The 13,538-nt window shown below is 35.3% G+C and overlaps 1 protein-coding gene across 1 annotated transcript in view; it reads left to right on the plus strand.

The window, feature by feature from the left end:
• The window catches only part of USP34 (ubiquitin specific peptidase 34), a 135,130-nt gene that overhangs the window by 17,183 nt on the left and 104,409 nt on the right, over window positions 1–13,538 (plus strand). Inside the window, exons 2-5 of the mRNA XM_050710062.1 lie at window positions 2,587–2,674; window positions 4,389–4,809; window positions 9,926–9,976; window positions 10,157–10,306. Coding sequence (XP_050566019.1) covers window positions 2,587–2,674; window positions 4,389–4,809; window positions 9,926–9,976; window positions 10,157–10,306 — 710 coding nt within the window. The remainder of the gene's footprint in view (window positions 1–2,586; window positions 2,675–4,388; window positions 4,810–9,925; window positions 9,977–10,156; window positions 10,307–13,538) is intronic.

The following is a 13,538-nucleotide window of genomic DNA, read 5'->3' on the forward strand; positions in this document are numbered from 1 at the left end:
TACAAAGCCAAACAAACAAAACACCAGCAACACAAAACGTAAAGTGTGCATGTTGCCACGCTTATTAATTAGCAATGATTAGTGTATAAGACCAGTTGAGGTTGGTCTACGTGTGAGATGGAGAATGTATAAGCTTTCTACAAATACCCAATTTCTCCTACTAGTGCACATACTTCTTTCTTTTTTTTGAGCTAGGGGCATAAGCTTCAGTGTTCCATAACTTTTAGCATCTGTACACTTCACGTGGCAATTCTAGCTGCTGCTTTGGAGGGACCAGTTTACTTAACTTTGTGTACCTTTCTTAAAAGGAGGGGGATTTGGAAGTGTTTCCAACTATCGCAGAGAAAAGGCTGCTCTGGAAGTTGGGTGTTAGTGACTTTTTAGAGCATATTTTTAAGTAGGGAGATGTGGGGAAGAGGCAAGTTTTTATAGATGTAGCAATGTGTGTGCGAGACTGTCCAAGTTAGAAATAAGCTCGCTGCTACTGAGTTATTGTCAGAGGTTTTTGTGTCAAGTTTAAAAGAACTCATCTTAATGAAAAAGTTAACAACATTCAGAAAACCTAGGTTTTATGAACTTATGCTGAGTAAGGTGATGGTGTTTTTTGGTGCTACTTTCGTTTTGTCTTTTTGTTGTAAGATTGACCTAAATTGTTTGACAGAGTTGTTGATTTCTTCAGTACTAAACTTTGGCCTTAGAGTCAAGTGTCTTGGTAATTTCTGGTGTTCAAAATAAAAAAGTATTAAGTGATACCCATGTGGCCATCCCCTTGTCAGTTTCGTACCTTGCCCAAGTGTTATGTAGGGATCTTCAAGGCCTACCTAGAGTGAGACAGAAGAGTGAGTTTTGTCACTTGTAAGTATCCTCCTGAGACTGTTTTCAATGTTTATTTATTTATAAATATATATATATATACACACACATACATGCACACATGTGCATATGGAATATCCTTATTTCAAAAACAATATAATTATTTGTCTTGTGTGATTTTTCTGAAGTGGCATTCTTCTTAAGTTTACTCTCTGATCTCTGATCTGTGCCAGCAGGATTTCGTTAACTTTAGTTTTTGGAAACCTGTATTGACAGTTCCCATAGGACCTTGCAAGCCTGATGCTGGGAAGGAGGTTGAGGCAGGGATTCTGCAGAGCTTGTTTCTGTTAGAGAACCTTTCCCACAAAGCTTGCTTGTGAAAGAGCATTGTAAGCACGTAATGCCTGAAATTTCATATGAAAGGTGGAAATGAATAGATTATTATTATTAATAAATGGAATGGTCAACTTAAAGAACCCTGACATTCTCAATTTGTGTAGTAATTAGATAATTGTAGAACCATAGGGAAATTTAGGGCAAGGAGCAAATGGGAATTTTGTGTTGATAGTTGGAGAAGGGTATGTGGCCAGTAGGCGGAGTCCAGTGCTCTAATACATATAACTGGTTGATACAGAATTGGAGGTGTGAAATTGGAGGTGTGATTTTTGGCTTATCAGAGGGTGTTAACATTTTTTAGATGAAGGTGGAATACTTGATAATAACTCACTGAAAGTTTTTGGATTTGAATTCGGTACAAAACTGTTCTGGTATCTGGCTCTACTAAGTGTGGTAAATGTTTATCATTTTGCCAATTAGTGGTTTGTTACAGTTAAATGTCAGTAAAGTCATGTCTATATTTGAAAACAATAACCAACAACTAAAGTAGTAGGAACTGCTTTACATGTAGTTTGTCCATCTGTTCTTATCTTGATAGTTTCTTTTTCCTGGCCTTTATCTGATCAGCAAAAGGAAGTTAAGGTCTCATGGTCATCTCAAGATGCATACTTTTAAAATCTGGGAGGAAAAAAAAAAAGGCTAATGAGTGAAATTATTGAAGATTCATATTTGAAAATGCACATCAATCAGTAGCTCCCAGTGGGGCTTATGAAGAGTACTTTATGTTCAGCTGTCTTGTAAATTTAGCTGTTTAGATTCTCATATAGATTTAAAAACCTTTCTCTGAGCATCCATTTCTGAAACACTTGTCTGTCCCTTTCAACTAAGGAATGAGGCATTTTTAATCAAAAGTGTGTGATTAAGGAACATGAAAACTTTGTTTCTACAGTAGAGCTCTGTGGAATTATAAATCGCACAAGATGTCCCTAGTTACTATCATTTCTAAGTTGTCTGTGCTTGAAGAGGTTGCCATCAACCATTAATATAGGGTATTGGATTAGAGGAGGGAGCTGTTCTGACTGACTAATTTTCACAGCAGTGCCCAATATTACCGCACAATATCTGTTTTAAAGTTAGTTGCATTGAAACTTTATTCTTGGTTACCGAAGGCAAAAAATAGGTAGGTTTGGTTGAGAACTTTAGTTTCCACGGTGAAAAGATAATTTATTTGGTTGTTATGCTTTTTTATGCTGAAAAACCTTTGGCATAAAGTTACTGTAACTTGACTACTGGTGTTTATTATTACAAAGCATATTTTAAAAAAATCTATATATGTTTTGCTTTCTACTTAAATAACAAAGGTGATTTGTAATTAAAATATAGCAATTACATGCTTTTTTTTTTTTCCAACACTAATATGTTTTTGTTTTCCTTTAGTATCTGACATTGAAGGTGCTGATGGGTTGCAGCTCAGAAAGGAACATGCGCTCAAGATATTTGCTTACATCAATTCCTGGACACAAAGGTATTTTTTTTTATGAGTTTGAATGTTGATGATCATGAATCTCAACTGTACATTTCCCTTCATACAAAACGTACTGTACTGTGAACTAGAGCTCTTGTTTACTAGTACATCATAAGAATCTATTTTCAAATGGGTGAAGACACTCCACTTAAATGATATTAAAAGGCTTTTTCTTTCTACTTGGCACCAGAAGTTTTAGATACTTCCATCACTGTACCTGTGCTGAAAGTAGGGAATAGTGAATATTAACTTTATCTAAATCAATGAAAAAAAAAATCTATATTCAAAATGTATATTCTTTAAGTCCCGTAGCTCAAGGCCATGTTTGTACTCCCTCAAGAGAGGCAGCACCCTCTGCTTGTCATAGTTCTGAGTTCTTTGTCTCTTTTTTTTCTTCACAAATTGTTTAAGCCAGGTTTCTAGATTAAATGCAATGCTTTGTGGGAGAGGTTTTTTAATCTCTTCTTGATGTTTTCTTGCCCTTCTTCGTTTTGCTTATTTTTTAGAAATGGAATGTGCAATTTTTATATTACTGTAGTAGCTGAGAATTATATTTATGGACTGAGGTCTGTTGTGCTGTGTGCAACAGGAGAAAGGCCTCTACTGGAAGATAGCTCCAGTTCTTATAGCAGTTGCATCATTTAGAGTTTGAGTGAGAGAGTGATGAGTCTAATTCAAATACTCTGTTACAAGCACGTAACTTTTAATTTTTGTCCTCATTGAAGCCCCCCTGCTTATTGATTGCTTTTTTTTTTCCTCTACATTCTCCAGGATTTAGATCCTTTTAGGAGACTGTCATTCACCTTTTGTTTGGAATGAGGAGATTGCCTTGTTTGCATGGAAGAAGCAAATGTTCCCGTACAATAGGTTCTAGGGTACCTATCTTGGGTGTTCGTGCACCCAGAATGTCTTTGGCATATCTAGTTATCCTTGCCCACAACTAATGCCCTAATACAGGGTTTTCTAACTTGATAAGTGGATTGACTTTCTTATTTTATTGATAGAGGAACAGTACGTAGTTTTCCCCTTGTTATTTTCAGTCTACGGCGTATTGGTAGATATTCAGAGGAATAATCTCTGAGTCTATAAAGTGAAGAAAGTAATGAAGACACTCAATATTGTTTTTTCCCATATGGGTAAAGGGTACTAATGTGCATGGGGTTTCTATCCAAATGCAGATAAAGGACATGAGTTTAAATACTCGATACAAATTAGAAATTATTTTGCTGCCCTGTTGATTTAGAAAATAAATAAATAGAAGATAGTTCTTACACAGCTAACAAGCCTGCCAGGTGTTTTAGTGCAGCAGTATTGATAGAGAAATCCAGGTGAAGAAAGGGATGCAGGAACATACTCAAGAACACTATTTTGTTAGCAGTTCAATGACTTTACCTCTAAGATACCTTATGTATATTTTAAACTGAAATAATTGGATGTTTACAGGGTTTAAGGAAGCCTTTGTGACTCCAACTTGCTGCTAGGAAGCATCAGTTTCATTTAGACTTCTTGCTTTCATGGCTGTCACTTATTCTGTTGTTTGAAATGTCTTAATGTGCAGAGTCCTTTTGGTTAGTCACCTATGTATTAGAATTTGTCCTTTCTTTCCCTTTATTAACTCAATAGAGTCTAGTCTTACTGAGTTTGTCATTCTAGTTGTTTTGATTTTAGCTACTTCAGGAATTTTTTATTTATTTATTGTTCTCTTTTCTTACAGACAATGTCTGTGCTGCTTCAAGGAGTATAAACATTTGGAGATCTTTAACCAAGTAGTATGTGCGCTTATTAACTTAGTGATTGCCCAAGTTCAAGCTCTGCGGGACCAGCTCTGTAAACATTGCACTATTAATATAGATTCAACATGGCAAGATCAGAGTAATCATGCTGATGAGCCCTTGAATGTAGAAAGAGAGTCTCATGAAGAAGAAAATGGAGAACGGCAAAAATCTATAGAGAAAAAATTAGATTCTGCAAGAACTTGTGTCCTGACAGAGGAGGAGTCTGCAAAGAACACTGATGCTTTTAGCTTATGGAGCACTGATGAGAAGGAAAAGTTGTTGCTGTGTGTGGCAAAAATCTTTCAGATTCAGTTTCCTCTGTACACTGCTTATAAGCATAATACTCATCCCACAATAGAGGTATATCTTATCTTTATGTGTATATTTTTACTTTTGTGAAAGATTATTTGTTCTCACTAGACTCTGTGTTTGATGATAGTTGCTTTCGTACAGGATGGGCAAATTCAGCTCTCCTGTTGACTTCAGTAGATCTTTTCAGAGAAACTTTTAAAATGACACATACTCTTACACTTTCTTTAAAATATGCTTAATTGTTATAGGTAATATATTGATAAGTGTTGGATGGAACTGTACACTGAATTATTGTACTGTTTAAATAACAGGAAGGCAAAAAGGGGACTGTAGCGAAGCCTTTCTTCCAGAAGGTAACCCATTAATAGTTTACTAATTTCTTTTCATTACAATCTATGGCTCTAGAAGCAAAGCTTCATAAACTGAACTTTGTGCAAGACCAGGCTTTCTTGTTAGAACAGCTGTTTAATTGACGGGAATAACTGATTTCAACGCAAGTAGCTTTGTTCTGCGAGTCTGATTTTCTGTGGTACTTGTTATGCCTACCACTCACACTTTCAATAATGCATTCTGAAAACAAAACAAAAACAAAAAACACATTCAAAACTCCTACAAATATTTAACTCATGGTGTCCAAGATAAATATTACAGTGTTAACATTTCCTAGTTGAAACAACATAGTTCATGGAAAGCTTGCTTTTTGTTTCAACTTGTGATGGCCTCTTAACATATAAACAGCTTATAAAATCTGTAAACAAAGAAGAGCTATATAAAGAAAACTTCTATCCAACAAACTTCAGAGTAAGAATGGAGAATGAAACTACAGTTAACTCAGTTTTTTGTTTTTTAATTTCAGTTTCAGAGCTCCATTGGAGCTATGAGTGGTTGAGCTTGCATTTTAAACTTCAGTTCGAATTGAAAAGACATCATCATGCATCACGTTTTATGTATGCTAGTGGGATCACAATATAATTAGTTCTTGTTGAAGGGATCCTGCCACATCTGACAATAAATCTAGTTTAAAATATTGTAGGGTAAGATGGGCAACAGCAGTTCTTTTGGGTGGGCTGGATTTTGTTCTTCTGTCTTCTGCCAAAACACATGGGCATAATTTAACATCGGTAGTTTCACAAATATGTATATAGAAAAATGACACAAAGCTTAGGATTTGTGGATTTCAGGTTTCCCATCGTTCATTTTGGTTTGCTTTCTAAGCTTTAAACATACATAAATCTGTAGTTCTGCCAGTTCTGCCTCTGCAAGTAGAAACTGAAGAGGGTTGATGTATCTCATCAGTTTAAAAAAAAAAGAAAATGCCTGCTTAAGTGATTTAGCTTTTGTACTCCTCTGGGACGCCTACTGAAACTAGTTCCATAGGAATATGCAATGAACAATTCTGGAACAGGTTTTCTATGTATAAACACACTTCTTTTAAATGACATCTTCATGTATTTTTTTCTTCTCTTTCAATTTCACTTCCAAATTATAAAAAGAAAATATCAAAGTGCTTGGTGAGATTTCTTTTCCACTTGATGTGCAACTGTAAAATGATTGGCCACAGATATGCAGTAGATTGCTGCATTGAGAGTGACTATCACTGTAGAGAGTGTATGTGGTGCATTGATCATTTGAATTACTGAATATGTTCATTCATTAGCTATGCTAAAAATATATAAGTTGTGAGGGAAAAGTGTTTTTTCCCTTTCTGCTAGACTTTTGTATGCCCAGGTATGGCTTAGGGAGGTATGCTAGCTTGCCACGCTTGTTATGTACATTATTCCTCTTTTTTATGGGGGTGGTTTTTATTTATTTAAAAGGTCCCACCATCCACCATCAATCTTTTTTATTTTTCTTCACAAAATGAGATTTTCTATATTTAAGAAGCCCTAGGGTACTATTATTCTAAAGTAGTAATGATAGCTATTTTAATGTCAAAACTTTTTGCTACTGTAACTCATTTCCTGAGATTTAGAATTTAATTTTGGATTTCAGTGTAGAGCACATCTTAGTTGAATTGGGACAAATTATTAGTCCCAGTAATAGGAGCACTTCTTGTTTTAAATCAGTCTTGGAATCAAAATAACAAAAAATACCTGTTCTAAATGTACTATTAATACTTGTAAGCTAAATAGATTCCTGGACAGACCAAATCCACCAAGAATTTGTGTGAAAAGCCAGTGTAGCTCTCCCTCCCCCTCTGAGCATTTCCTCTGCCTTGGAAAAAGAGAAAATTTCTGATGGAAAAATAGACTACACTCTCCACTTCAGAAATTCCTTGTTCCAGATTGTTGAGTTGAACTTGTACAGTTTGAGTCATCAAGTCCAGTGAGGTTGCACTTTGCCTAGAAATGACTGACTAGGCTGTCATTTAAACGCTTCCACTGCAAGGTTTTCACATGTTGTTATCTTCTGGTAATGAGTAGTGGTCAATATTTACCGTTAGTCTTTGCATACACAACCAAAATCTTTTTTTCTTATAATGACAGCAAACAGAATACAAGTCTTGGAGTCTAATCCAGGTGTCATTTTACACTTGACCATCTAGTGGAGAGAACTTTCATATGGAAGTAGCAAGCTTTTCCTATTTTAGAAGTCCAAGTTTGATTAAATAAAAAAGGAACAATAAACCAAGATATCGGCCCCTCTGTGAGCGTATAGACTCTGTCCTTAGATAGTACCAGCTAAGAGTTATTTTGTCAGTTACACATTTATGACACTTCTGAAGAAAGTGAAGACCTTGTGAAATGAGAAGCGAAGACTGGTTGGTAGCCAGAAGGACTGCATGTTAGCACCAGAAGCTTCCTTAAACAATTAAGTTCTGACAGCAAAGTGAACATGACCTTGCAGAGGGTGGAAATGTGCTGGATATGAGGACAGTGAAAGTATGTTACATGGAAGTAAATCAAGCTTATGTTACCTGAGAACTGATGAGTATATAGTCTTGACCTGCGTAGAATGAATATGGGTCTGTATAGACAGAAGGTGTGCCTCAGCTTTTCTTAAACTGATCAGAAACATAAGGAAAAATGTCTTTCTACTAAGTTTGTGCTTTCAGAAGAGCACAGCTGGTTGTAGTCCTTTAGAGGACAGCTCATCTCAGGGCATGAACACTGAAGAATAAAGCTTCTGTGAAGATGAAGTCTGGAAACACACTGTTTGTTCCTGTTGGAGTCTACCATTATTTTTGGTGCCCAGAGAGAGAGATCTTTGCATTTTTTAAATGATAAAAAATAGACACACTCAGTATTTTTATAAATATGCTTGTGTTTTTGACAATTTAATATATTTTAAGAGATCTTGCATACAGAATAGTTCAAAACTGTATGCTCTGTTACTCAGTTTATACTTACTTTATGCAGTAGGTTTAATGGACAGTTCAGAGGGGAAAAAAGGTTTTGAAAATGGAGGCTCTTAAAATCCTGTAAAGAAAGAAGCAAAAAGATAAAATGCACTCCTGAACTTTGCACTGTCTTAAAATTCCTCCAGACAGGAATGAATAATGAATCTTAAGGGAGTAAGCCAACTGTTCAGCAGTTCTTGAAAGAAGATGAAATGAAAGAGCAAAAAATCAGTCGTTTGTGTCTGTAGTCCTCTGATTCTTTGGAATGTTGCCATCTATGCTTTTGTTTTTCAAGTAAATCTTTCTTTGGAAGATACCCCTAATTAAGTACCCTCCACCCAAAACTGTGTCTGTGGCAGACTTCAGTTAGCATATTTCATCTGGAGTGGTGGTTTTTAATACCATATTAGATTCCCATGAGGAATTCTCTTATTTCCTTATAAAGGTGATCTTAAGGATTTCTTGGTCTCTGACTGTTCTGTTTCACATCTGCAAGTACAGAAGTCACATTTCCAGACTTGGTCTCTCAACCGTGACGCTTTCAGTAAGCGCTCATGTAGCAAACTTCCATGAGTTGACTTCTGTAGTCTAAGAACTGTAGTTCACCTGACAATAGTTCTTTATTTTATTCAAGAAAACTGATGAATTTTCTCCCAGTATTTCTGCAGTTTTCATGAGCATAGCACTGAACACCTTTTCTAGCTACTTGAAAACATACCACCTACTGGCTTCAGAGCTGTTTTAAAAATAGCTGTTAGGGTATCACGAGTTCAGGCATGACTTAGATTTCAGCAGGAGAAAAAGGAAAATAAATGCTTAGATATAATACAAGCATATTGAATAATTCAGAATGTTTGTATCACACTTAATCCCTCCAAAATCACTTGCCTCTGGCATCCTGTGCTATAGTGTTGAGAAGCTTATTCCTACAGAGGTATTTGAAATGTATTCAGAAACTTCATTAAAAAGTTAACTTTATCTTAAACTTGCATTTGAATTGTGAATATGAGAACTGGGTGTTCGGTACAGAGGGATGGGAAGAAGAATATGTGCTGTAACTACCTGCAAGTATCCATGGCAATGTTGTGGTTTTACAGTCACATTTTATGATAGTTTGAGTGCCCTTTTGCTCCTAGCCACATGCAAGATACACACAGTATGCGTAACAACCCTAATAAAGAAAATTCCTGCTTTATGCTGCCCAACAAATAGGTGTTGTGAACATTAAAAAGAAAAGTTTTTTCCAAACTCTTTTCAGTTTAGTACTTCTGGAAAGTATGTTTCTCATCATAGCAAATAGCTAACAGATTGATAAGGTGATATGATTCTTTCTTCCTCATAAATTAGCTTTATCCTGTAAACAGCATTAGGCACTAATTTTATATTAGGTGTTTCATTATATGTAAAATAATATAGTAGTTGAAGTTAAGGAATTATATGCAGCCGCTGCACCAGGCTGTATCCCCCTTTGCAGTATTTCTGTTGAAAAATTGCTATCTTGAGGGTGAAAAGGGAGGGTGGGTAGGTGGGGGGTGAAGAATGATCTTTTGATCCCAGCCATTGAGAGCCACTGCTGAGATGTTATCCTAAACGTGTATTTGAGTACTTACAAATGCATTTGAACAACAGTAAGCTCATAAATAAGAAAAATACATTTTGGAGTGTGAAAGTAGAGCAAAACTTTAGCTTCTGGCTTCCTCTAATCTAGGTTTTTGATTTTTCTGTTAATTGACTGTAATACCTGTTAATTGTCAGTTGTGTTTTGTTCTACAAAAATGTTTTTATTGCTTCTATTAGTTATTTTTTTTTTTTCCTTTTAAACAGGATATTTCTGCTCAAGAAAGCAATATACTAGGGGCATTCTGTGACATGAATGTAAGTTGTCCATTTTTAAATAGGTACATATCTCCTAGAAACTTGAAATAGCTATGTTGCTTCCTCTGTATGGATTTGTGTTATGATATTGTTATTTTATTTTGTATTTCCTATATATCTGAATGGATCTAGCATTGATTGTTCGTATTCTTATCCTTTTTTATTTTTTAATTTCTCTAGGATGTAGAAGTACCATTGCACTTGCTTCGCTATGTTTGTCTGTTTTGTGGAAAAAATGGCCTTTCCCTCATGAAGGATTGTTTTGAATACGGAACCCCTGAGACACTGCCATTTCTTATAGCACATGCATTTATCACAGTGGTATCTAATGTAAGTATTGTCTTTACATTATTTTTATGTTAAACACAGCATAAGAAGTAAAAGGACTGAAGTCTGGAAAAACTGTAGGAGCAGGGAAGGAAGAAAAGCATTGCACAGTTGTCCTTGTTGGGAATGTGAGGGCTGCTGCTCCACTGAGGCAGCATTTCACCATCCAAACCCTATATATCTCCTGTAGGCACGTATTTAATTTGCAGCTTTGGATCGTTTCATCATTCCTAGACATCAAGATTGTAGGAGCCTCAGAAAATACCTGTAAGGACAGTTTCAGATGTCGTTTTTGTTCCTGAAGTTGTGTCATGAAAATATTCTAAGCTGTCTTAGGCTTTTTACCTATTTCCTGTGAGGCACAAGGGATTTCTTTTCCTTTCGGTTTCCTGTGATTTTATCATTATACACATTTGCAGCGTAGAGAGAGCTGTGTTTTATTTTCAGTTAGTTTTAGAATCAATATCCTTCATTGTTTGTCCATTTTGGAATAATAGCAATTTTTTACTGGAAGAATTATGAATGGGTTTTAGTGGAGATTCAGAGGAGATTGGTAATAGAAATTAAAACTTCTTTCTGAAGAAGGACATATGAAGAGTTAGCATAATGTGAATGTGAAGTCACGTCCTGTCCTGTTACATACAGATGTAAAGGAAATAGCTTTTAACGCCTTGTACAAAGTGAGTTTAACATCATTTTTATATTGGTTCATTGCAGTATTAAATGTTTAAAATCAGATCCTTGCTTCCATACATCTTTGCTCCCTCCTTGTTCTGTTCCTGACCAGCCAGGATGATGTTCTAAATAAGTATTGAAACATGTTTGCATAGAGGGAACCAATCACTGAAGTAAAGCCAGTGTTGGTGATCATATCGCTTTCTCCTGATCCTTTTAGTGTAATGGTTCTTCGCTTGTAGGTCAGAGAACAAATGAGTAAGGCCATGATGTGCTCAGTATTTGTAATCTTAGACAGGAGGACTGCTGCAGCACCTCTTTATGTTAAACTGTAAAGATAGGTTTTCTGGCCCTTTCTGTAGGATCTGATGAACTTTCAGGTGATAAGCTGATGGGCTTTTCATCTCTGGCTGTTGTCAGCACAACCTGCTGGTATCTCTTGCTCCAGTATATCAGCTTAGTTTCTCCTGTGATGTCCTAACTCAATTAAGTTAAAATGAGCAGAGAGACAAAGTAGCAAGTTGAACTGTTGTAGCTGATTTTCATGTTGAAATGAAATAGATTCTGATACAAATAGATTCTGATACAAATTTGTGAGCAGACCAATTGTTATGTGGTACCATCCTGCAAAGCAGGAACTAGTTTCTGTTAACTGTTAAATTTTCACAGTAGCTCCAACTCTTGAGAGCTGGTATTTCAATAGTCATTATTTTAAAGATTATTAGAGGTAGTAATGATGGAATTATTTAAAGTCTTTGGGACAAATGAGTTGTTTAGCTACTACCTTAAATGTTTCAAAAAATATTTCAAAGTAAGTCTGTAGTGTAGATGGACTAATCACTTCTCATTAAAGTGTTAGACTGAGTAAGCTCCAGGAAGTGTAATAGATGAAGTTGGAAACAGTAAACCAAAGTCAAATCAATCATCTACTAACAAGCAGTAACATTCAACTTGGAAAGCATTTGCACTGTTTCTTCCACAAAGAATGGTGTATGTCTCATCAAGTGCACTGTAAAGGCTCATTTAAGGGAAGACCACTGGCACAAGTCAGTAAATTGTTCAGGGCAACTGAGCTACTTGTTTATTATTAGTTGCGTTTCCTTTGTATAGGGGACAGCAAAATTATTGAAAAGATGTTTGCTTGAATTTTTTTATAGAGCAAATCTAGTTTGAGTAAATGCCTTCATCAGACAAGTTTATGTTTGTAATAAAGCCAGCAAATGTAATATAACACAATTTGCATCACCCAGGGAGTTGTCTAGTTGGCAGTCTTGGTTTTTCTCCAACTTGCTGCTCTGCAAGATGCTTTCTTAGCAACATGTATTGTGGTAGGACTGTTCCTTCTTAAGAGTATTTCTTTGCTCTCTTTTTTAGTCATATATTTGGTTCCACCTTTCTTCCCATATTTCATATTCTGTGGTATTTGCTCAGCTTAACTACCTGACATTATGTTGGTCTCTTTAAAGAACTAACAGATGCAGAGAAATCCATGACCTCCAGCTTGTTCTGTGGAGGGTTTAAACATCCCTGGAAAAGCCTGTCATTGCTTCATTCTGAACAATTTCAATTTTTTGATGTTGTGGAGGAATTGCTGCCCTCTCAGTGGAGAAGAATTAATAGAAATAGGCTGACAATTTCAAAAATGTTCGTTAAATTTTACTGTGTGAATCTTCATAAGTCAGAAGTACAAACTGTTGAGAGAGACACAGTTTTAGAAATGAATTACGTTATAAAAAACAAGATAAAAAAGAAAGTACATCTGAAGCTGGAGGATAGAACAGATGCAATAAATATTGTACCTTAAAAGCAGGTGGAAGCTTAAGAAGTCTAATGAAAGTTGTGGATTTATAAAAAATTATGTCAATTTTTATGTTATTTTATATTTATGCCATTTTATTTAATTTAGTATATTTAGGTTTGATTTCATGATGAAAATTACATTTTCCTTTGTTAATATAAAATTATCAATTAATTCAATTCTGAGGATGAAATTTATATGTAATGCAAACATCTAGATGAATGAAATGGCTTGAGAAATTTGAATTAATACACAGTGAAAATTAAGATAAACAATGAAAGCTATGAAAACAAAATTATAAAACCCTTTTACTACTTTCATTCCATAAAAAATATTTCCTTGTGGATTGCTTGTTTGCATATGGAAAACAGCAGATTGTTGTGTTCCAAATCAAATTGTTTGAATACAATAGTATCTTTGTTATCATTGCAATTTCTTGTCAAAATGTTATTTAATTTTTGTTTCTAGCAGAAGAATCTTCTCGTTACACTTTCTATATTTTGCATGCTAGACCCTTTTTTTTTTTTCCTTCTTGAGACCTCAAGTAGAATCAGCAGCTTATTCCAAATGTGGTATTTTTTTGCAATGTGAAGATCTGGCAGGTTTGTCTTGCAAAATAGGTTAGTATTGTTATTGTGTATTAACAGTCACAGAGTAAAAAGTAAGTGTGAAAATATTTTTTCCAGAACTGACTCAAATCTATTTGGCTAATTCCACAAATGTTTAAAATAAATGCTGGCCATACAGTTTTCCTACTGCCTA

The sequence above is a fragment of the Cygnus atratus genome, chromosome 3 (assembly GCF_013377495.2).
Source record: "Cygnus atratus isolate AKBS03 ecotype Queensland, Australia chromosome 3, CAtr_DNAZoo_HiC_assembly, whole genome shotgun sequence".
Lineage (NCBI taxonomy): Eukaryota > Metazoa > Chordata > Aves > Anseriformes > Anatidae > Cygnus > Cygnus atratus.